Here is a 23,531-nt window from a genome sequence, read left to right as displayed (position 1 = left end):
ATATTGTAAAGACTACGTACGAGTTATTGAATTTTTGCAGAAACGACAATTTGCTTTAGTTAATATACATAGTTTTCAAATTTATGTATTTTTCCTACTTTTACGTCGCTTTTATCTTAACTTTTGCTAATCATGGCAATGAGGATGAATGGTTTATTTAGTTATTATCTTATCTATAGTCACTTTCTGTCACTTTCGGCTAATTGTGAGAATGAGGAAGAATGAAGAATGACAATGAGCAGTGTGGGGAGTGGAGGAGCAGGAGGATCCCATCCTCCCAACTAGGAGTCTTTCCTAGTATTTATTTTGAGTCCACTTTATTGATAGATAAGCTGATCGAGACTGGATCAAACCTGGTGCCATTGGATTACAAGGCGACACAATTTCCACTGTTCAGGGAAGCAATTCAAACATGAAAACTTACGTAAATCATCGCTCCACCTGTTTCTCATCTATAGCCTACCATAAGAACCATACACCAGCTATCCCCAAGGTTTGGGTAAATCCCCCCCAACTAGCATTCCATTTAAGTGCTAAGTAGATATAATTGACAAATATCACATTTTTATCTTATTCCCATTTTGCACAACACGTTATAGTTATTTCGATACATATCATAAATTCCAATAAGTAGTCAGCCACATAAATATTTTTGATATGACAATGAGAACAACACGCACACGTGTAAGACCCCATTTTCATTAATATTCCATGAGAGCAGCAGGAATATTTAATAAGAAAAATTATCATTATAAAGCATTGATTATTTGAATATGTTATAAATTATAGTTTACACCCCAGTTTACACCCCAATGAATGTTCAGAATGCTGCCTTCATATCAGTCTATTAAATAATGAAATATTTGTTCTCAAGAAAAATATGTTGATATGTGAATATAGATACGTAATCCTACCAAATTTTATTTGTGTATAGTTGTATTCATTAATTTGAGTAACACCCTAATTGCAATATTCATATATCAAATGTGAATTGATATGCATCTTGAATAGGTACGTTATTCTCTAACATTATAGTAAAATAAGTAACTGAAGTAACACTGCTATCAAAATTATCGAATGACGGGGATCATGATAATAAATAACAGAATCTATTTTCCTGTAAGTACAACTATCATACTAGGGGCTTCTTTTGAATATCCATGTGGTTGTTTTTATTATTTTTATGCAGAAGTAGCGAAAAAAGTAGCGAAGTAGCGAGTAGCGAACAGGAGTAGCGTAGCGAGCTACTTTTTAGTAAATGTAGTTGTAGCTGTAGCGAAGCTACATTTTGGAAGAGTAGCTGTAGCTGTAGCGAAGCTACTTTTAAAATGTAGCGTTCTGATCACTGTGCACGTGTAATACAGTCACTGATATTTCTGGCTTGTAACGATCACATTGATAGTCAATGAGACTGTTACAACTCAGAAGTGCCCATGACTGTACATCGTTGGTTCATCGGCGCAAAGCTGTACAGTACAAACGGCCTTGCGTCCCTCTTCAACTGAAAAAAAAAAGAGGCCCCTACATACGTTAGCCATGTTGACACCATTGTGGGGCTTTAAACCGAGAGCTACCCACTTCTGCTGTCTTTGTAGATCATAGGAAACAGATGCACCTGCTACATGCAAAGACTTCTACTGGTGAAGGCATCCTATCTAAGAGAAGCAGCGGGAGATTTAAAGGCTGATCAGAACAGGGTCTACAGTTCAAAGCGGGATCAGGACAGGATTCTTTGGACTCGACCTGCTACAACTGAAGAAGTGCTCAAATTCCTTTGGACATGTTACGTCAAGCTATGCAGGCAGTTTGATGGCTGCAGAAATGGTTGTCATCCAATGAACGTCATCTTCAAGTCATAAACCTACCCTTCTCTCCAGCGGTATGTAACATATGTAATGGCATCCTCTGTACTATTCATTTCCAGAACTCAATCTCATGCCACTATTTTTATCTTCTCTATACCTTCATTTCAAAATGTCCCATCTTTTTCGATACCCAGGGGGTCATTCCATTCTCACGGGTGCGACATGAGGACTACATTTTTGATATTAAAGTAACTATTCTACTGATAGTTGGGCAACATTTATCATACAGTTTCTGTGCAATGAAATATGAAACTTAACACTGTTGATTAAACACCACTACCCTTAAAATACTTTCCCAAACTTGTAGCTATAAGTGAACAATTTTGTGTCATGGATGGGACAGACGAAACACTTCATTTCACTTTCTTTCACAGTTTATTTGAATTTCCGTGAATTGTCAAATTATGAAAAATAAGTTATTTAAGACAAGAGAGAAGGTAATTGACCTTTTAATATTCTAATTGAGTTGAGGGGAAATGTAACAGTTAAAGGAGGAGTTAATTGTTTCTTGGTGCCACGGGTGGAACACAATAGAAAAGAAAAGTAAAACAACATTATAAAATAAATGAACAATATGCAAAATATCTTCTACTTTTTAACTTAATTATGTATAATATTTGAATTATTATACAAATGACAATTTTAGATTGTTCACTCACAAGATAGGATGAAGTTACAGCATTGCATTTAATTTTAAAAATTGAGGTTCAGGTGCACTTTCACATGGAATGCCACAATATGTTATAAACACACACACACTAAAATATCTTTCATGACAAAGTTGCAATATGAATTCTAACCCGTAACTACTTTTCTTCATTATACGAGCCCAAAATAATTAGAATGAAATTGGCATTGACTTATAGTTTTTGTAGAACCCTCGCATATTAAGTTTTTGACGTGACCGCTTAAAGTTGTGATCGATGTTAAGTGGGAACTGTTTATTTTCTTCTGTCGGAGCTTCATTATTCATATGCCCCTGAAGATTTTAGTGCCATAAATGTTATTCATTGCTGGATAGAAAAAGAGGCATGTGTGTCCAAAATGAGCAAATTGTATTGGGAAATTCTTGAAGTTGCCAACGCAAGGTGCCAGAGCGGATAACTCTATCTCTTCCTAATAACCGATACCGTATGTCGAAAGTTCGCCAGTTTTATGATGGGAAGATTACATCGTCAATTGAGAGAAATACAAACCACGTTATAGGTAACAAGATTGACAGCTCCTTACAACACAACCCACCGTTTTGGTCTTTTTCCTTTTTCTACCCTTCCTACAACACCTTGTTTGTACCTGTGTTCCTCTTACTGTCTTTCTCGTTCTTCTTGAGTCTCTATTCCTTTCTCTCTCTCTCTCTTCCTCCCTAATTTCACCCTCTTTCTCTTTCCCCTCTTGCACTCTCTCCTTTCTTTCCCCTGCATGTCTTTTTACATTTCCCTCACTTTCTCTTCCCATATCTATTTTTCTCTTTCAATCCCTTCTTCTTTCCCTTTCCCTCTCTTTCTATTTTCCTTACTGATCTTTCTCTTTCCCTTCCATTCCCTTCCCCCTTTCTGTTTCTTTTCCCTTTCCTTTCTCTTTCCATTTCCTCTCTTTCTCTTTTCATTCCCAATCTTTCTATTTCCTTCCCTCATTCTTCCTTAAGAAATCTATCTTAGTGATAGAGTTGTGTAGACAAATTTGGGTCTATTCTTTAATATGGCTTTATTACCCCCTTATCAATATGTTATAATTATTCAAATCTTTTTACATGTTGCTTTAAGTGTATAACTTTTACGAGGCATGGAAGTAGTCTATTTTCACTGTTCCAAATATTTAGTATTAGAACCTCACTGACAGTTCTCACAAACCATAACGTGTCCCAATAGCAACCCTGATCTTATATTTTCAATAAATAAATAAATAATATATCACAACCAATACGAAATCATAGTGATTAATCAGTTTCAGAGCCAGAAGGAGCGGAACCACCTATTCCACGCCTGACTAGGCAACTCACCTCCCCCTGCTGATAAATAAGAGAAATCAGATGATTAAATATTCTCAATAGGTTTTAACCCAAATATGCATTATTGTATGGTATATTGGGATGCAAAACATATCAGAGAATGAAAACTGTTTGTCTTAGAGGGCTAATGTTTGATTTATTCTGAGCAGAATGGGAAGAACTTTGACAGGAAATAATATTTTGACATCCCATCTTCAGATGCAATGAGATTTGGCTGGCTCAAACTGAATTGCCAAATTAACATTTTTGGGTAAGGTTTCAATTTTTTCATCATCATCTATGCTTGTTGGGAGGGGGGTGATGAATTTTTCACTTCCAAGAGTGTGGGCTTGACCCTCAAAAACAAAACCTGTCTATGATACGTAGTTTCTCATTTACAATTTTTTGCATATCACTGTACATTTCAAAAACACCCATCTGAAAACCTCTCATCAGCTAAAAGTTAAATAATGAATATGAATTTGGTAAAACCTCATAATATAAACTGCTCGCCATTAAAAATGCAACACCCAGAAGGAGTAATCGGAATCGGACGAAATGTGTACAGTGTGTAGAGGAGAGGTGCAGAAGGAAATGATTAGGTGTTCAAGGCCGTCATGCGTCATGTGCGCCTGCCACGCCATCTGGTAAGTGGTACCTGTAGCAGGTCAGATAGGTGCAGAAGAGCAGTGAAAGTGCATGGTCGTGAGTGTAGTGTGTTAAAATCGGTCAGCAATGCCACGTCGTCGAATACGGCAGCGATTCCAGCAGGTTTCCCAGTTCGATCTCAGCCGAATTGTTGCATACCGTGAATGCGGATTATCCTACCGTGAGATCGGTGCCCGTGTAGGACGGAATGCATCCACAGTGATCCGTGTATGGAACCAGTGGGTCCAGGAAGGCACTGTAGAGCGACGTAGAGGTTCACAACGTCCGCGTCGGACGATGGAACGAGAGGACAGACGTCTGATACGCATGGCCTTTACAGACAGAAAGGGCAACGTCAACGAGGATTGCGCATGAAGTACGGGATGTTTTACAACGTCCAGTGTCCCCACGAACCGTGCTTCGTCGTTTGGCGAACCGGGGAATTTTTTCCCGGCGCCCACTGTTGCGGATTCCTCTGACGCTAGAGCATAGGCGTTTGCATCTGAGATGGTGCCAAGACCGTCGTGCATGGATGGCGGAGTGGAATGCTGTAGTGTTCTCTGATGAATCCCGCTTCTGTATACAACATCATGATGGACGTACACGCGTGTGGCGGCACCGTGGCACTAGGCTTCATGATGCCTGCATCATGCATCATCACACAGGGCCTTCATTGGGTATCATGGTATGGGGTGTCATCGCCATAGGTGTTCGTTCGCATCTCGTACGCATTCAAGGGACATTGAACAGCCAACGGTACATCACACAGGTTCTCACCCCTGTTGCTGTCCCATTAATCCATGCACTGCATAATGCCACTTTGCAACAGGATAACGCACACCCTCATGTTGCAAGGAATGTCCTCGCATTTATGGAAGCTAACCACGTGCTCCTGCTTCCTTGGCCAGCACGTTCGCCGGATATGTCGCCAATTGAAGATGTCTGGTCCATGGTGGGTCGCCGGCTGGCCCAACTCAGGTTTCCGGCACGTAATGTTGAAGACTTCTGGCACCGTGTGGAAGCCGCTTGAGACGCCATACCGCAAGCAGACATCGATAGACTCATTCTGTCCATGCCTCGCCGTGTTGCAGCAGTTATTGCGGCCCGTGGAGGCTGTACACGCTACTAGCTCCTTGGGGTTATGCAACCATGTTCTACGTGTCACATGTCACACCACAGAGCTCTAACTGTAATCATTTTCTTATCTTATTATGAACTACATATTTGCCAAGTTTCGTGTTTCTATCTCATTTCCTTCTGGGTGTTGCAATTTTAATGGTGAGCAGTGTATTTATTATCTGCTTCAAGGAATGCTAGATAGCAAGTTTTCATTTAAGCAAAATGTTACATTTCATTTCTACCAGATGTTAAATAGATATAACTAAAAAAAACTATGATTTAGCCCAAATATGCATTTTATGAATGCTTTTTAGGGATCCTAAATATGACTGCCCCCAGACGATGTTCTCCCTCCACCTGTACCCACATTCACTTTTTCTGGAATATAATCTACCAACAAGGCATGCACTGATTACATCCTTAGCTAAAATCTTCTTGAGACACTTCATTTAAGGCACGTGTTGCTTTATGGAGTTTCAATAATATGTCAAATAAATTCACATTTACGTATTACATTAAGAGCTTGCTCTGATAGTAGTTGAACATGCATTCATTGATTGAAGCATGTTACCATATTATTTTTTGGTCACATAAATTTTCATTTGCATTTTTGGTGGTCCTACATTGTTTTTTTCTCTTTCTGGGCTAGCAGCTATATGACAACAAAGATAAAACCAGCCACTGTAACAGTGTGTTTAGCATAATGTGGAGTCCTCTCTCCACACTTCATGATCCTTTCATAATCAATCACTTATCTTCATATGGACCAACTGTATAATTCAAATGAGTAGAGTGCCTCCACGATGGTGTAGTGGTAACATCGTCACCCAGGTTCATTGCCTGGTGAAGGCACATAGTGGTTTGGATCGCACTTTAAATTGTAGGTCCAAAACTAAAAAAAAAACCTCAAGTGAGTAGAAAGTGGCAGAAACGTACCTTTTGCAATCGATCTCTGTCTTTTTTCCTTGCAGCTCTGAAGGAAGGTGGGTCTTGCTCCTCTTCCAAATCTACAGTCATGAACTCTTCGAGGGTTAGCGAACTGGATGGGGTCTCTCCAAACTCCACTAACCTAAACAAAAGCAAGAAGATTTGCTCAGGTTTGGAATAAAATGTACAAATTTTGTTAATAAACAAGCAAGGGATATAAAATGTAACCAGATCTAAAATAATTGCACATTCACATCCTGTCTTTCATGGCCACGAGAACTTGTGGCATATCTGCCCAACTGGATCACAAGCAAATATGAAATGCAGAAAAATTGAAAACAATGTACCAAGGGCACCTGCAGAATTTTTCCTAAGACGTAGAACTTGTATTTAACCTTTTATTATTATTATTATTATTATTATATCAAATCATAAAATTGAAATTGAGTAAAAACAATGAATAATTCTTTATATTTTGTACTTTTTCACGATGCATACATATCAAACAGAAATCAATTATTCACTATCATGGCATCTACGATCAATGTTTTTTACATGTCTACTGTATTAAGAGTACTATATAAGACATAAACGAGTTCAGGGCTGCCGTCAGGGGTGTACGAAGTGTGCCACCGCATAGGGCCTCGCACTTTGAGGGGCCTCACGCTTCCGAAATATTTATATAATACGAGGTGTATTCGTAAAGTAAGTACCGTTTGCAAATATTGCAGCTGAATCGATGCATTCGTGACCGTGTGAGTTCTCGCTGACGTCATTCATCCCTTAGTTAACCACAGGCACGCGTGGGAGCAGGTCATGCTTTTTCTTCATAGTTATCTGAAGGATTGAAATGTTCAAGAAAATCAATTGGCCCGCCGACTGTGAAGTCCGGTCTGTGATTTGTTTTTTCAATGCAAGAATGGTTGAATTCTTGCCTAGAGGTCAGACCACCAACAAAGATGCCTGCTGTGACACATTAATCCGGCTGTGTCGTGCAATTCAAAACAAAAGACGCAGAATGCTTAGCGAAGGCATTTTGTTGCTTCACGACAATGCTCATCCGCATACGGCCCAACAAACTCAAAATTTCATCACGTCATTCGGCTGGGAACAATTGTTCATCCACCAACAGCCCTGAGTTTGCACCAAGTGACTACCATTTCTTTCTTCATCTGAAGTAGTAGTTTCTTGCTGGTTAGCGTTTCGACGAGGATGACGACTTCGAAGCAGTAGTGCATGGATGGCTTTCGTCACAGGTGGGAACATTCTATGATGATGGGATACAAAAACTAGTGCCACGCTACAACAAATGCTTGAACAATGGTGGAAACTACGTAGAAAAGTAGTTTAATGTCTGTAGAATGCAATGCAAATAAAAAAAGATACGAAACTATTTTACTTTATTTTTTACACCCTTTCGGTACTTACTTTCTGAATTGAATTATTGAATCTTTTTTTCGCATTCATTTCTTGTGCTAACAAGATCATTTTAGAATAGAAGAAAGAAAAGAAAGGAAATCTATATTAGCGACAGGAATAGATTTAAATAAGCTTACGCAGTGTAGAAGAAAAGGGAACATAATTTTCAAAGGAGGGCTACAAGATCCAAGTCTGCTGTGTCCCACAGAATGCAGTTGAATTTCTTGTTTGTGACCACAACCTTCGACCGATTTCCTGCCAAGTACAGGAACTATAACGTGATTCTTTGTGAAGCTGAGACCCCACATTTTAGGGCGCACATGTATGGACTCCCGCATTTGGGTTTTATGATCAGGTAAATTGGGAAAAGATGAAAAGAAGAGGATTAACCGTGACAGGGAAACTTGTTCTGGGTCGATATTCCCTTTTGTGTGAAATACATCCACAGCTGAAATCGAAATAAAGATCTGGAGATACTTGCATTTTTTTTCTTCTCAAAACCCCTCCTAGAGAAGGGTCATTTACAGATTTTGCCAGATATTACCACTATGCCAGTGGGCCAACAAGTTTCAAGTCAAATAAATCATTATCGTTTGGGGTTTGAAGCAGTAGTGCATGCAGTTTCCATCAAAGTATTTCATTTCCAATTTACGTAAAAAATGAAAGTTGGGAATGTTTACATGGATCAACATGGATAAAATGCAGTGGGTGATGGTGCAAATTATCCTAACATGGAATGCTTTATGAGAATTTTCTTAACCCATGGTTATAGTTTCACCCCACGTTCCTTCCACTGACCGATGCTGCCCCCCCCCCATAAAGACTCCTGCGGGCAGCCTTGATTTAAGAACCAACATCTATTTTTAAAAACATCCACCACAGTTGCCACTTGTCAAAATTTGACTTCGATACCGTGACTGATGACTTTGATACAATTTTAAGTATGCATGCATTGTATTCTACTGATTTTCTAAATGAATTTTTCCCTACAATACTTTCCTAAACCATACAGAATGTTCACATTTTACAATATCAATATGTGAAGACTGCATAACCCCCCCCACACACACACACACACACATTTTTATAGTAATTATATGGATATACACACATACAGAGTCCCCGACATCCGTGACTGAGTGGTTAGTACAGTACATTTTTATAAGGGCGTTGGAAGGATCATGATAATTTCATACTTTAGCTGTGTTTTCTGAGGGGAAATCACTATTATTGGAAAAAATATGCCTCCTTTGCCCACACTGGAAAAAAATTACCTTGCTTGCCCCTCCCTGGAAAAATTCCTGCGGACGTCCATGCTATGGTACTAGCATTCTTTCTTGTCGGAGGATGACAAAATCTTTAGTAAGCTGCGGACAGGAAAGGATGGTTGGCCCACAGGATATAAATATATCTGAATAAAACTTAACAAGTCTTTAATGTAACGATAAGCAACAGTGTAACTTGGGGTCGAACTTGAACCTCAGGTTTCTAAATATATAAAAGATTTAACATTTCAAAACATATGTATATATTTTAATAAACATGGAAATTTGGCCACAACCCCCTTGCTCACGCCAAGATACGCCTATGACGATAAACAGCAATGCATGAATTAAGAGAAAGATCATTTTAGAATAGAAGAAAGAAAAGAAAGGAAATCTATATTAGCGTTTCATCCTCTGTCTGCTAGCAGGATCCAGTTTCCATAAAATGTTGACATCTTTAGTATGTTATCTGACAGAAAAAAATATCACCTACATACCCCCAAAGTTTGGAGTTTGGAGGGGAAAACTCAGCGGGTTATGACCCCTTCAGTTAAACAAATTTTATAAAGCACTTGCCTAAGCATTCCCCCTAGTGTAGTGGTTCCCAAAGTGTGCACTGTGGCTGGCTAACAGGGGCGCCACGAAATATTCCATTATTTTCACTGAAATGACACTTTCTTGTTAGTCTACACATGGTTTTAGAACTTTTTACAAAAAATGTTTTTGAATTTGAAATATGTGTTGTTGTTTTTTTATTTAAGGCAAGCAACCTAACCCCACTAACTGAGCATTCCAAGTGTTAGATAGGCCTACATTATGACTTGGGTGCCGTGGAAAAATCTTGAAACTAAGGGTGCCGTGAAATGAAAAAGTTTGGGAACCCCTGCCCTTGTGCACTATCATAATGATGATATGTATAATCACGCCCCCTACAAAGTTCTATCTCCAAATTTCCACTTCGAAAATTATACCAAAAAAAAAAGTTTTTCGAGGGCTAATGGTGCTGAAACAAGGCCGACCAAAAATTTCTTAAGAAAAGTTGTTTGTCTTGATGCACTCTACAGACTACCAAACTTAGTGGGTGGTTGAAACGTGTGTTGAAAATATTGGGGAGGGGGAGGTTTGAGTGTAGAATTTCACAAGGAATGAAAGGTGTCTATATTTCCACTTTTCAAAATATAAGGGCCTTGCGGGTATGGTTCATACAGAGCCTCGTGTTTCCTAACGGCGGCCCTGAGTGAGTTACTAAAGTTACATCTGCAAAACTTACTTGTAAATGTTCCATATATAACTTTAGTAACTCGCTTATGTCTTATATTATCAACCGCGTTGTTTAATCCCCTTATCATGAAAAGAGTACTATATATAAAAAAAGAAAAGTAATTCCAAATGACAGCAGGTGAATTATCAAACACAAAAAAATTTTCCATCGGGAAATGGCGATTTTCTTCTGTCCCAAACAACAGGATTATAAAAATGTCCTTTCCTAATCTCATCCTGACAAAGAATTTTCGTCCAGCACACTCCTATTTACGGCAGTCAATATGATTCTAATGCCTGTGGTGAAAACGTTCTTTCCTTATTCTGTTCAACATGGCATTAATTGCTATAATTCAGTCTGCAAGCCACAGAAAACAGTATTATTTATAATAAAATATCACCACTAGAATTATATTGTCTTTTCTCAGATATCTCAGAGGATGCAAGTGACCCACTGCCCCCCCCCCCCCCTTTGTGGGTACCCATGCATATTGCCCTTGCTCCTCTCCAAAAGAAGACGCCTTACCAAATAGTTATATTTTTAGACATACTTTCAAACGAGGCACAATATGTTTATTATTATTACTAATTATAACATTCCTGTAGCTCATGGGAAATCTTATATTTAATATCAGTACTTACATTCAAGGCACAAACACATGCAATTCACTTCTTACACAAATATATAACAATATTGTGTAACTTGAAAGAATACTATTTATTCATTTATCAATTTCAGTTACTCATTGCCACCATTCATAGAAGGTTGTTCAACAAATGAGGGGCTTTGTGGAAAGAGAAAAAGCATTTTTAAGGCACTGTGCTTCCTACAAAAAGTACTAGAAGGGCATCAGTAGTGAAGTAGGCACACATCACAAAGTTGGAAGTTCGAGGATTTAAAGCTAGATGAGGAGCTGTTGGATGTGAGCAGAAACAACAAATCCTCATCAGTTGCACCTTCTTTTCCACAGAGTACCTAAAATGTTTTTGGTGAATGGTGGTAGTGAGTTACCAAAATCAATAGGTGAAAAAAATATTACTGTATATTTAATATCAAAAATAGGAATTGTAGTTTCCCTGGCGACGTGATTAAAACAAGGGTTCTCAGGTTATCAGCCAGGCTAATTTGATATTAGTATTCAATGTTTTGAGCACATAACATTGCTCTCATACTCTGATGAAATGTCTCGTTTAAAATGATGGGATTTTATATACATATTTTGTACCTGCAAAAAAAAAAAAAAAAAAAATCATACTGATGCAGCCCTAATAAAAATAGAATGCCTTATTCTGGAAGTAGTAGTAGTAACACTGTATGGATTTCCAACTTACAAGGAAAGCGCCAATCCACATAGTAAACCTAGGAACATATTTCCTGTCTGTCCATAAAATAATTCATTCTTCTTACAAACATATTCTTGCATGAACCATGGCATGATGTTTTCTCCATCTTTCTCTACCTGATTTTCAAAAAAATTTAAAAAATCCCCTCACCTCTTTCTTAGAGTAGACTCATGAACTTTAACTATCCTTATGATGTCTGTAATTGTACGGCTAAATTCATGCAAACGGGCTGCTATCAGAAGAGCTGGAAAAAGAAAAATGTTCATTCAGTTACCTATTTGTAATTCCTGACTAAAACTATAATGAATTTAATGCAAAATATGTCATGGGTATGCCTGATTTATATTACTCTCTCTGTGAATATATATATATATACAAATGCATAAATAGTCCTCCCCAATGGTGCAGTGATAACGTCATCACCTTGCAATCAAAGGATCCCAGGTTCGATACCCGGTGGAGGAACATAGTGGTTCGGATTCCACTTTAAACTGTATGTTCACTCCCAATAAGCCTTTCTGTGCATAAATTGAACTTAAAAATGAACTCAAATGTGTAAACCTTTGTTTTACAGAGTAACAGTGTATGTTTAATAATAGCACAATACAATAATGCCCTCATTTTGCACATGCAGACTTCATTCTGTTTAGAGAATGAAATGCACCCTAAGAGACGATAGAAGATATTGAAAAAAAAATAATGGTGCGGGAACTGCAGAATTTTTCATGAAATGCATATCAGAACACAATGCAGCAGTGAAAAAGTGCTGGGAGGGAACTTCTTTGAATGAGGTAAATTTGATTAAGCTGTGTAACAAGCAAATAAAATAATTTGAAAAAAGTTGGGTTTCTTTGTGGAAAGAGGTTGTACACTCATATTACACACTGTAATTTACTCATAAGATGTACGTATATTGTTCTTTTCCCTCTAAAACAAATTTTAATTTGCATTATATGCATTTATTTGCGAGAAGCAAAAGTTTGTTTTAAGTCCACTTTATACTTATATAGATTAATCGGGACTGGGTCTACAGTTTAAAGTGGAATCTGAATTACTATGCAATGTACCTCCACCTGGGATCAAAACTGGGGTCTATTGATTACAATTGGCAACAGCAGGAAGGTCCTTGCCAGAAACCTTTAATCAGGCAATACAGTATCAGGTAACCATGTTCCAGCAGACAACTACTCTTCAAATGGAATGTCCAGATAATGATATTCAAATACTTAAGAAAGGTTTGGGAAATATTCACTGCAAGGTCGCATTTCTTTGTCTCTAAAATTAAATTTGTAAAATTACAAGGATAAATAAATAAAAAAATTAAACCCTTACCTGCTCCACATAACCCTGAAGGCCTCCTTCCAGTGTGAATCCAGTCCCTCTTCATTCTTTGCACCAATCGTAAGGCTGTCATGGATACCTCGTGGGTTTTATCACCAAAATCCAGTCGATTAGCAAACCTTAGAATGTACAGACAAGGATCTATGGAAGAAATGAAATAAAGCATTACCAAGGATGAACTTCAATGTAATTTCTGAGTAATATACTGAAACCAGTTGCAGTGAAGAGGCAACAGTAGACACTGTGGCAGAGAGCTAAATGGTTGGTTGTTCAATTAGTAACATTGAAAGTTTTCAAATGTTGAAGTTTCATAAAGAACAACAGTTTCAGAGTCAGCATATATGATGCCCTTCATGAACTTATGAATTTAATATGTAATATGAAGAACCTAGGTGGGGCCTCCCCCATGGCGCAGTGGTAGCGTCATTGCCTTGTAATCAAGGGGTCCCGGGTTCGATACCCGGTGGAGGCACAAGTGGTTCGGATCCCACTTTAAACTGTAGGTCCAGTCCCGATTAGCCTTACTGTGCATAAAGTGGACTTAAAACAGCAACTCAAACAAAAACAAACAAAGAAGAACTTAGGTGGGTTCAAGAATTTGGAAATTTCAAAGGTAGGTAACGCAACCTGACCTTGTATCATTATTCGTATTGATGTTAGTTAGTCTACATGTCAGTGGACTTCAAGTCCCAGGAGGTCAACTAATTTTGCATATTTTGTGGATGAGACAACTTACTATCTACCAATTTTTTGTGCATGTTTACTAGTATTGATCTTTTATGAGATGACAAGGGCCGATTGCAAGGACGTATTTAGGGGGTCCAGACCCCCCCCCTGAAAGACTTACCAAGTACTAAAATTAAATAATAAATTTTTTTTTTTTCGCATTTGTTACATAATCGATGGTTACTTTTTTCCGCTGAACTTATTAGAAGGCAAGGAATTTGGCTCATACTGCTTTGAAGGACAGTTCCAAAGATTTATGCACACTACTACTTATGATGATATGCATAAAATATTAATCAGCAACTTTACTTTCGTCAATTGTAATAGGCAATTAAAAGTGATCATCGTACAATTATTTTGCCTATTACAATTGGATGTAACTCCTTTTTGTTATTCAATAAATATGCAATTCTTTATCTTTGACATTAATTTCCTTGCCAGGTCAGTTGTTTTTTATACAAATTTTGGTGCTCTTAACTACACATAACCTGGATAATGAATACATACTGTTATATCTCTATTCTTTTACCATCTTTTTTACCTATTCATGTAATAATAACAATACACAATTAATTAATTTACATATTTAATAATATTTATTAATTTAATATAAAGGTAAAAAAAAGGTAAAGTGCTCCCCTGTGCTTAGCACCACGCCATGAAGGCGTATAGGGGGTGTGGGGGTAACGCCCCACACTTTCTTGATCCGGTCGTGAGTGGGGGTGATGTGATCAGCATCACGCCCCTGACCGCCTTTACCCCCCAGGGTTTCCCCCAGGTACCCATGTTATTCGACGCTGGGTGGACGCCGGGCCCGCTTCCATCGTTAGAAAAGTTCCCGGATTTGAACCGGCTGGGGATCGAACCCGGGACCTTTAGCATGGTAGTCAGACGCATTACCGACTGAGCCACCGCAGCCAACCATATATAATTATATATATATAATTAATTTAATATAATTATTCTAATTTTATTTTTATTATCATCATTATTGAGGCACTTGACCCCCCCCCCCCCCCCGAAATGTATTTCTAGATACGTGCCTGGCCGATTGGGTTTATTATTACATCATACTGATTGTACCTCTGTGTTTAACATTGGTGGCAATGAGGTGGGGGATGTAATCTAAACCAGGGGTTTCCAACTGGCGGCCTGCAGGCTGCATGCGGCCCACAATGCCTTCCTTTGCAGCCCGCGAAGCCAGTCTGCAAAATACATTAATTTTATGTATTTTTATTAAAATAAGTTCTATTTTTACTGAAGAAACAGTTTCAGAGTATGGACTTCCTTAAACAACTGGGGTTTCTAACAGATATCACAGGTCATCTGAATGAACTGAACTTGAAACTGCAGGGAAGAAACCAGCTGGTGTCAGATTTAATGGGAAACATAAATGGGTTTCGTAATAAACTGAAGATTTTCAACATTACTTTGGAGAGGACAATTTTCCAAGCTGTCGGCGGCTAGCAGAAGATGAAGAAACACTGGACTTTTTTTAATTCAGTGCAAATATTAAAGAAATAATGGATGAGTCTGACTCCAGATTAAAGATTTTGAAGAACTTAAAAGCAGCATCCAGCTATTTAGCAATCCTCTTGGCATTAACATCGAAGAAGAAGAAGCTTCTCTCCAACTTGAATTGTGTGATTTGTAAGGCGATCCGTTCCTTCAAACTAGGCAAGAAAAGGGGCCAGAATTTTTCAAATACCTTCCAAAGGAACGCTTTCCAAACCTTCGTAGTTTTGGGCAAAGAATGACATCCATGTTCGGCAGCACATACACGTGTGAATGTGTTTTTTCTTCAATGAAATTCATCAAGAACAGCTACAGAAACCGACTGGCAGATTCTTCACTGCTTCACCTTCTGAGACTTTCAAAAACAGAAGTTCAAGTGGACATTCCCACTTTAATAAATGAAGCAGATCGGCCTCAATTTTCACATTGAACACTCACTATGAAGGATTCTTATTTGTATGGTGTGTTTTTCATTTCTTTCAATTCATCCATAAGTATTGGGTTTTTGAGAAATAAATTGTAATTATACAATTTTGATTTGTGATTCCATTGTTTTTAATGCCTCATTTTAGAAATTTAAGTCATGCAAAAGTACTACATTTTCAGTTCAGTACTTGCAATTTTTGTAATTTTTAATCCCCCCCCCAAAATAATGCGGCCCGCCAATCAACTGCTGTATATAATTTTGGCCCTCGGACCTTTTGAAGTTGGAAACCACTGATCTAAACCATCTGCAATTTGAAACAGTTGAACTATTGAGTCTCATTGAAAGTACAAAAAGTGTGTGTGTGTTTAGGGCTAAGCTGAACCAATTATGAGAGATTCTGGTAGTTTCAAACATGGAACTCAAACAGTGTTTATAAATGCTAATGCATGAAGCAATCCACTGGAACTAGAGGTATTATCCAGAATTTTTAGGACATGAGCTGTCATCTGGACAGCAGTAGCACGATGCAATGGAAGATGGTAATTTTTTTTGCATATTTTGGGAGTCAAAGAGTTCAAAATTTCATGCAAGTGGGTGAACGTACTGACCATTTATGTCCTTTTACTTGGAGTTGTGTATGTGGTGTGTGGCAATTTCATGATGGATCCGAGGAAAGAACAGTGAGTGTGCATCACATTTTGTGCAAAGCTAGGGAAAAAGTGGACCGAAGACCTTGGTAATGATTACTCAATTGTTTGGGAAAGCAAGCATGGGTGTTTGAATGGCATGCTCGGTTCACAATAAGTTGGACATCCATTGAGGACGACAAACAGCTGCACAATGCCCAATATTGTTGCCAAAGTTAAACAGCTCATTCCTGAGGATCAACGTCAAGCTGTGCCAATGAGGCGAGAATTGGCTATGGGACATGCAAAGGGATTCTGGCCTGCTCAATTTGAGCATGCATCGTGTCAGCACCACATTTATGTTAATGTTCAAGATAGCTGATCAGAAGCAGCAGCATGAGCAACCATCTTGTCAAGGATTATCACTGGACACTGGTGATAAAAGCTGGGCTTATAACCAGGAGAGAAAGCAACAATCCTACCATTTCCCAATGGAAGTCTAAACTCACAAAAACAAAAAAAAGCAAGTGAAATAATTCATTCCAGCAGAACAAACTATCAATTCCACCTACTAATGTGATGTTTTACAGTGGCTGCATGAAAATGAACGAAGTCAGAACCCCGAATTTTAGCGACAAAATAATGGCTTTTTCATCACGACAATGCACCATTTCACACTTCCTTGTTCCTCCCTTGTTTGACCAAAAATACATGTCTGTCGCCGCAACCCACCTTATTCCCCTTACTTGGCCTACTGTGACTTCTTTTTTCTGTTTGACGGATTGAAGATTGAAAGGTCGTCTGTTAGACATTATTGAGGCAATCGAAGCAGAAACGAAAAATGGAAGAATCGCTTGGACTGGTATGTACTTACAGAAGCGGATTAGGAGAGTGATGGTGGCCAATAGGCCCAGGAGGGTAAGTTCATCACATGGTAGTACCAGTCCCCAAAATTTTTGATACCACCTCATATACTATTGGCACACAATTAATGAAAGTTGTGCATTGTGCATAACTTCAGGATATACGTATTTAGATACTAATGAATTCGCGACAGTATTAATTACGATTACTTACAATATCCTGTTCATACGAGATTTCTCCACAGAATCTCCTTTACAAACGCCACTGCACCTCTCAGAAGGAGTAATGCAATCCTTCGTTCGATCCCCGGTGGAAGCATATTGCAAGGTGGTTCGTAACTAACATTAGTCCAATCCCAATTAGCTAATCTGAGCAAAAAGTTGACTTTTAAAAAAATGGACAAGTTATAACCCTCTCGCCATGAAGTTAATACTCTGAGGTTCGATTCCTTGTGAAGATCACCTTTTTGTTTGTGCCATCATCATGACTGTGACTGGCAGATGATATGAACATACAACAGCGAATTCCAGTTTATTGCATTAATGAAAACCTTTGTGAAAGGTAACTCTCAACTGTCGCAATCGAGAATGGCTATAATTTAACCTGGAAAACAAATCTACAGTTTAAAAAAAGAACAAGTGGGAACCACACACCAGTTTATTCCTGTAGGCAGCAATAAACGCACAAGTCCACATATACTTAAAAAAAAAAACATGTTTACAATCTCGGTTCTCAAGTTCAACAGAAGACTGGATCTAAAATGCGGAAAAGGAAAGTGCCATTATATAACCTTAATGGCGGACCAACGGAAGAACGGATTTGTTGTTCCAGGTATCCTTGATATCTTGTCCAGTTCTAACACCCCCTTCCCTCCCGCCATTCACACCAAAGATTATATAATCATGCCTACGGAGCATTTCTGAGCCGGTTATATTGCTCGGTTTTGCAGTTTTGCTCTTTTGAGGAATGGTAGTGGTGATAGAGGGATTTTTGCTTCTTCCTTTTCCAAACATGATGTCGTCAGAAAGAAAATGACAAAACGTTTGCGTCAGTGTCTAATTATATAGAATTATGGATCAACGCATCGAGAATGGTTGCAAAAGACTGATACATACAGTGCTGATCTTCAAAATCATGTTTTCATTATTAATGAGAAAAAATCAGTTTAGATGCAAACAACAACCAATCCCGGATCTAATTGGAACTCGGGGGCGTCGTAGTAGTGGTGTATGAATAAATTTAGCGCTGAAAGAACAATAAATTGTGCCTTTATAACACACACACACACACTCACACACACACACACACACACACAAATCGGGATTGTATGGGAAAAGAATGAGAAACTGTTACGAAGGTGTTGGGGATGTGTGGATGAATCCAGGGTCGCCGACTTGTCAAAATTATTGGGGGGCTCTGATCCCTTTTTTAAGTTTTGGCCTCAGTGTTCGGAATCTCATAAAAGCCCATGAATTCCTCAAAAATATCAAAATTTTTATTCACAGTTCGAATGCAGAATGTTAATTGTCCACGGATGGATATGTCACAAGTTTCGTCAACCATAATAGCAAAATATTCCCGACTTTTAATATCTGCTACCACGAAGCGCAAAACAGATCTCCCTAATATATCAATGATTTCGTTCTGAATGTCATGTTAGAGCCATTTGTAGCCCAAACGTCCCATCCACTATCCTAGTTCATGCACATCGTCTTTTGAAACTCTTTTTAGTAAAACTTTTAACAATACTCATAATCACATACTTAGTATATAGTAATAACTCATGTGTTTTGCTGTCTCTGGTCATATCCCCCCCCCCCCAAAGGTGATAGTTTAGCGGTCTCAGCCCCCCAAATTGATGGTCTAGAACATTTCAAATGTGTATTTAAAGTTAAGTTCATGTGGCACAATTCAGAGTAAACTTTACAAGAGAAGCAAAATAATACATTAGATTCTCTTAAGCAAAATTATTAGGGGGGCTCTGCCGCACATCGTTAACATTGGGGGGGCTCGAGTCCCCCCAAGCCCCATGGAGTCGGCGCCTATGGATGAATCACTGGCCTAAATTATTACATAAAGCCCAAATTATATAATGAATAAAATATCAAATGTAACCTATACCTACAATTTTTTTAAAAAAAATTACTAATCAGAACTGGTCCTACAGTTCTTAAAGAGGAATCGCAACTAATGACATGTGCACGCTAGAAATCGAACCCGAAACACCTTGATTGAAACGCGACAGCCTTGTTTAAAATTCGAGTGTGTCGACAAGTACAAGCTTTATACATATACCTAATTTCCTTTCAACTAAGGGTTTTTTATACGTTAATTATATCCATTTCTAACGGTCTTTCACCCTGCGCAGATACCAACAGCTACACTGCATCAAATGATGGCACAGTTCACCCCTTGATTCACTCACAGCATCATTTATTATTCTCCAACGCCTAACCAAGCACTTCAAAAACTAACAAACTTCATACACTGACGCGGTCAGGCCCTTCTTCCTTTCTTGTCTAAGATCGCGCCATTCTTTTACTTTCATTTACCTGAAGTGTTTCCACGTTTAAGGGAAAATATCTGAATACATGCACGAATAATTTTGCTAATCTATCTCTTTTATTTTAATTCATCGCTTCTAATTCCAAGCTTTCATTTATTGTTTCCCACCCATACATCTCTGCTACAATCTTGCAATCTTTGTTATCTTATAAATATTGTTTTTTCCATTTACTTTTAACATTATTTTTCTTCTTGGAATAACTTTATAATGCAAATTTACGTGACCTTAAATAGAAATAATTTAATAATAATTTATCTTAAATTTTAGTCCTTTTACTTTTCATATAATAACAATAACATTATTATTAATAAAATATTACAAATAATAATACTAATAATAATATTTCAATTGTTATTGTTATCAATAAAATTATCATGCTAGGACCACGTGTCCTTCATTTTGTGCTCATTCGGCGTTAATTTTACACCATTGAGCTCAAAACACAAAGCATGTACTCAGGGCTAATTTGCGAAATTATCAAAACGTTAACTTACGGAACCGACAGCTCAAGTGAAGCAAGGATACGCAAGCCACAAGAGCTTTTTCTGTCCATTGTTTTCGCTTGGCGCATAGGAACTTGTGTGAAGGTCGTCCACATACTTTGGCACACGATTTCCTGTTTCCGTCTTGCAAGCACGAGGAAACCTTCCGGACTCTTGGTTGGGAAGGAGGAATGAACAAGAGTTGTGGGAGCGTGTATGTGGGTGAATGTAGCGAAAAGAAGACCCCTACGCCTTTGTAGGGAAACAAACCTTTCCGCGTTGTACTCGGTATACATTCTGATCCTTAAATTGTTCCCTTCTTCTTGCGCATAATAATTCGTGCGACCACAAACAAAAAGAACCTTCGACGAAAAGTCTCCGCGCACCCTCCCCCCTTCCGTTCAACTCGGGCCATAAGGAAGCATGCTCCACTCTGCCCCTCCCCTCCACGCGGGAGTAGGGTGTAGAGGAGTCGCGGGTCTGCGCAGACTTCTTTGCTTGTGGTTCCACTATAACTTCCTCAACGCCAGTGATAGCATACAACCTCGCATCTGTGGTCAAAGGGTTCCGGGTTCGATTCTCAGCGGAGGCACATTGCACAGCGGTTCCTATCCCGGCCATTTTAAACTGTAGATCCAGTCCCGGTTAGCAGGAAGTGGACTCAAAACAATTTTTTGACAGCATACCTTTCCCTTATTTTACATCGCTTCTCAGTCAGTTTTGGGGCTTTCGGGACCGGACCTACAGTTTTAAAGTGGAATTTGAACTATTGTGCATCGTGCCTTCACCGCTGATCGAACCCGTGAGCGTTGATCGCAACGATGGTGATAAAATGTGATTGCTTGAAACTGATGAAGTGACACTCACCTTTGCTAAGGTGACGTGAGTCGACCACTCGGATCAGTTACGTGACAAGAGGTGACGATACACCAAGATTTTAAATTGGAGTGGTGAATTCGTTAGCAATATAACCAGGGCTTTTTCCGGAAAATCAGTTTGATGCCGGAAATCAGTTCCTGCTACGACATTGGGCATCCATTTTATTTATTTAATACACTCTACAAAAGCCAATCCTTTGTTACATTAATTCTTGTAAACAATAGATGAAGAGGAAAAGAGAAAGTTTTGTACTAAATTTGTCTCCTGTCGTGTGGGTTGCCAGTCAGGCGCAAGGTATTACATTTTAAATAATGTAATTGTTTCTACGTGATTTAATTTATCTCAATTCCTGATAAATTATAAATATAAAAATATTTTATATATGAGTTACGATTAGTCAGTATTTCAGAAAATTTAGAAAAATAATATATTTGGTTAAGTGCTATTCGTTTACGATAAAAATGAGAACTTAATTTCTTGAAGTGACAGACGAGACAGACTTTATGTTGATGTATTTACTGTGGATGCAATAATAATAATGATAATAATAAATGCTACATTGTTATTTCAATATGCACTTAGTAGTAGTAGTAGTAGTAATAGTCGTTTCTATTCATTTGTGGTTAGCGTTCAGGCTACTCACCGAAACCACTGTAAGCACTGAATATAACTAAAGTTCCACGATAACAAATGTAATGAGAAAGGTGGAAGACGTATCTGTCAAGTTCAAGGAGGGAAAATCTGACTTGACACTGAGATTAAAAAGCAGACTGGTTCTCCTTTCTTCCATAAAAAGCAAAGCAGCTGGCCTTCAAACGAATACACTTTATGGCTTAAATAGTTCTTTCCAGGTTTCCAGCAGTGGTAAGTAACATGGGCGGAGTTTGAGCTTTTGTTTTGGGGGGGGGCAGACTCTGGGAGTAGCATATCATGTACCTGAGGGTTATTGAATATTCCCTAGTTTATAAGGGGTTTGGAGGCCTTCCCCCGGAAATTAAAAAACAACAACTTCAAAACACTTAGTTTTAGGCCTTTTAGATTTGAAAATGTTAAATTTCCTCGCTTAAGTAAACAAATATTAATTAGTATATTGGTTGTCAGTTTTAAAAGAAGCAAAACAGTACGATTATTGCATTTTGCATCTCATTCAATTTTTATTGATACAATACTCGTATTACTTTAAAAAAGTTACGGTACAATAGTAAGCTTCAGAAATATTAGAAAAATTAAATTGAAAAGTTCTTTTGATGCCCCAGCAGTAACTGTTGACTCAACAAAAAGTCATTTTACGTTTTCCTTTCTTCAAACTGTACACATCAATGAAATCGTCTAAGACCCGCTATTGCGGCGCAATTACCGCACATGCCATCATGCCAAACGTCAAGATTTGCAGTATGGCTTCATAACAAAAATGTGGTAACTGAACTTAATTGTGTTATTTATTTAGTATTTTTTTAAGTTGGGGGGCAGGCCCCCCTGGCCCCTCCAGAACTCCGCCTATGGTAAGTAAGCTGGACAGCCTGGGCTACATATCTGCATTACAGCTCCACCAACCCCGACACACTCGCGAACTACAGTGGACTGTTGCTTTTCTCCTGTTGCTCGTGCCCCAAGTATTACCATAACTTTCCTCCCTTTCTTCTTTGTCAAAAATTTCAATAACGTTAAACATTACGTCTCTGCTTTCGCCATGTACGGTTTCTCCCTTCATGACAATTCAAACACTTGGCACTGAATAAAGATGATGATGCGTTGAAGAACGCTGCACATTTTGGCAACGCACGGGCAGGATCAGTGGCGTAAATAACACCCCCGAATCCCCCGCAGCGCGAGGGTACGCAGTAAGAATGATAAATTTTGAAAGATCGATAGTTCACAAAAGTGTTCCTTTCGGCGTTAAAATATAATCAATAGTATAAGTCATAGGTTACGTCGCCGAAGGGTAGACACCAGGCAAGAAAATGTGCTGGCAACGCTGACTTTTATCACTTCCCGCCCCTATTTACAATTTCAATCAAACAGGAAAGAAACGTAAAAATACTTCGACGAACTGACAGAAGATGTTGGCTTTCTCGACCCCCTGGATTGTTTTAAAGTAAATATTTTTTGCCGTGCTTTAGATATTCTAATAAATCGAATAAACAATAGATTTCAGAGTATGAAACAAATCAAAGAAAGCTTCACCTTTTTTAGCCCCACAGCCCTAACGGAACACACCGACAGACGATTAGTGGAATCAGCTAGTAATTTCTGGAAGAAATATGACGACGA

At 38.4% G+C, this 23,531-nt stretch overlaps 1 protein-coding gene across 3 annotated transcripts in view; it reads right to left on the bottom strand.

The window, feature by feature from the left end:
- The window catches only part of Brf (Brf RNA polymerase III subunit), a 193,685-nt gene that overhangs the window by 48,400 nt on the left and 121,754 nt on the right, over positions 1–23,531 (bottom strand). For all 3 annotated transcript variants that reach the window (XM_083118907.1, XM_083118909.1, XM_083118908.1), the window contains exons 6-8: positions 13,167–13,316; positions 11,985–12,078; positions 6,556–6,688 (exon numbers count right to left, since the gene is read on the bottom strand). In XM_083118907.1, coding sequence (XP_082975033.1) covers positions 6,556–6,688; positions 11,985–12,078; positions 13,167–13,316 — 377 coding nt within the window. The remainder of the gene's footprint in view (positions 1–6,555; positions 6,689–11,984; positions 12,079–13,166; positions 13,317–23,531) is intronic.

The sequence above is a fragment of the Lepisma saccharinum genome, chromosome 3, assembly GCF_977018435.1.
Source record: "Lepisma saccharinum chromosome 3, izLepSacc3.1, whole genome shotgun sequence".
NCBI classification, from domain to species: Eukaryota; Metazoa; Arthropoda; class Insecta; order Zygentoma; family Lepismatidae; genus Lepisma; species Lepisma saccharinum.
This window is presented reverse-complemented; position numbering and strand designations above follow the sequence as displayed.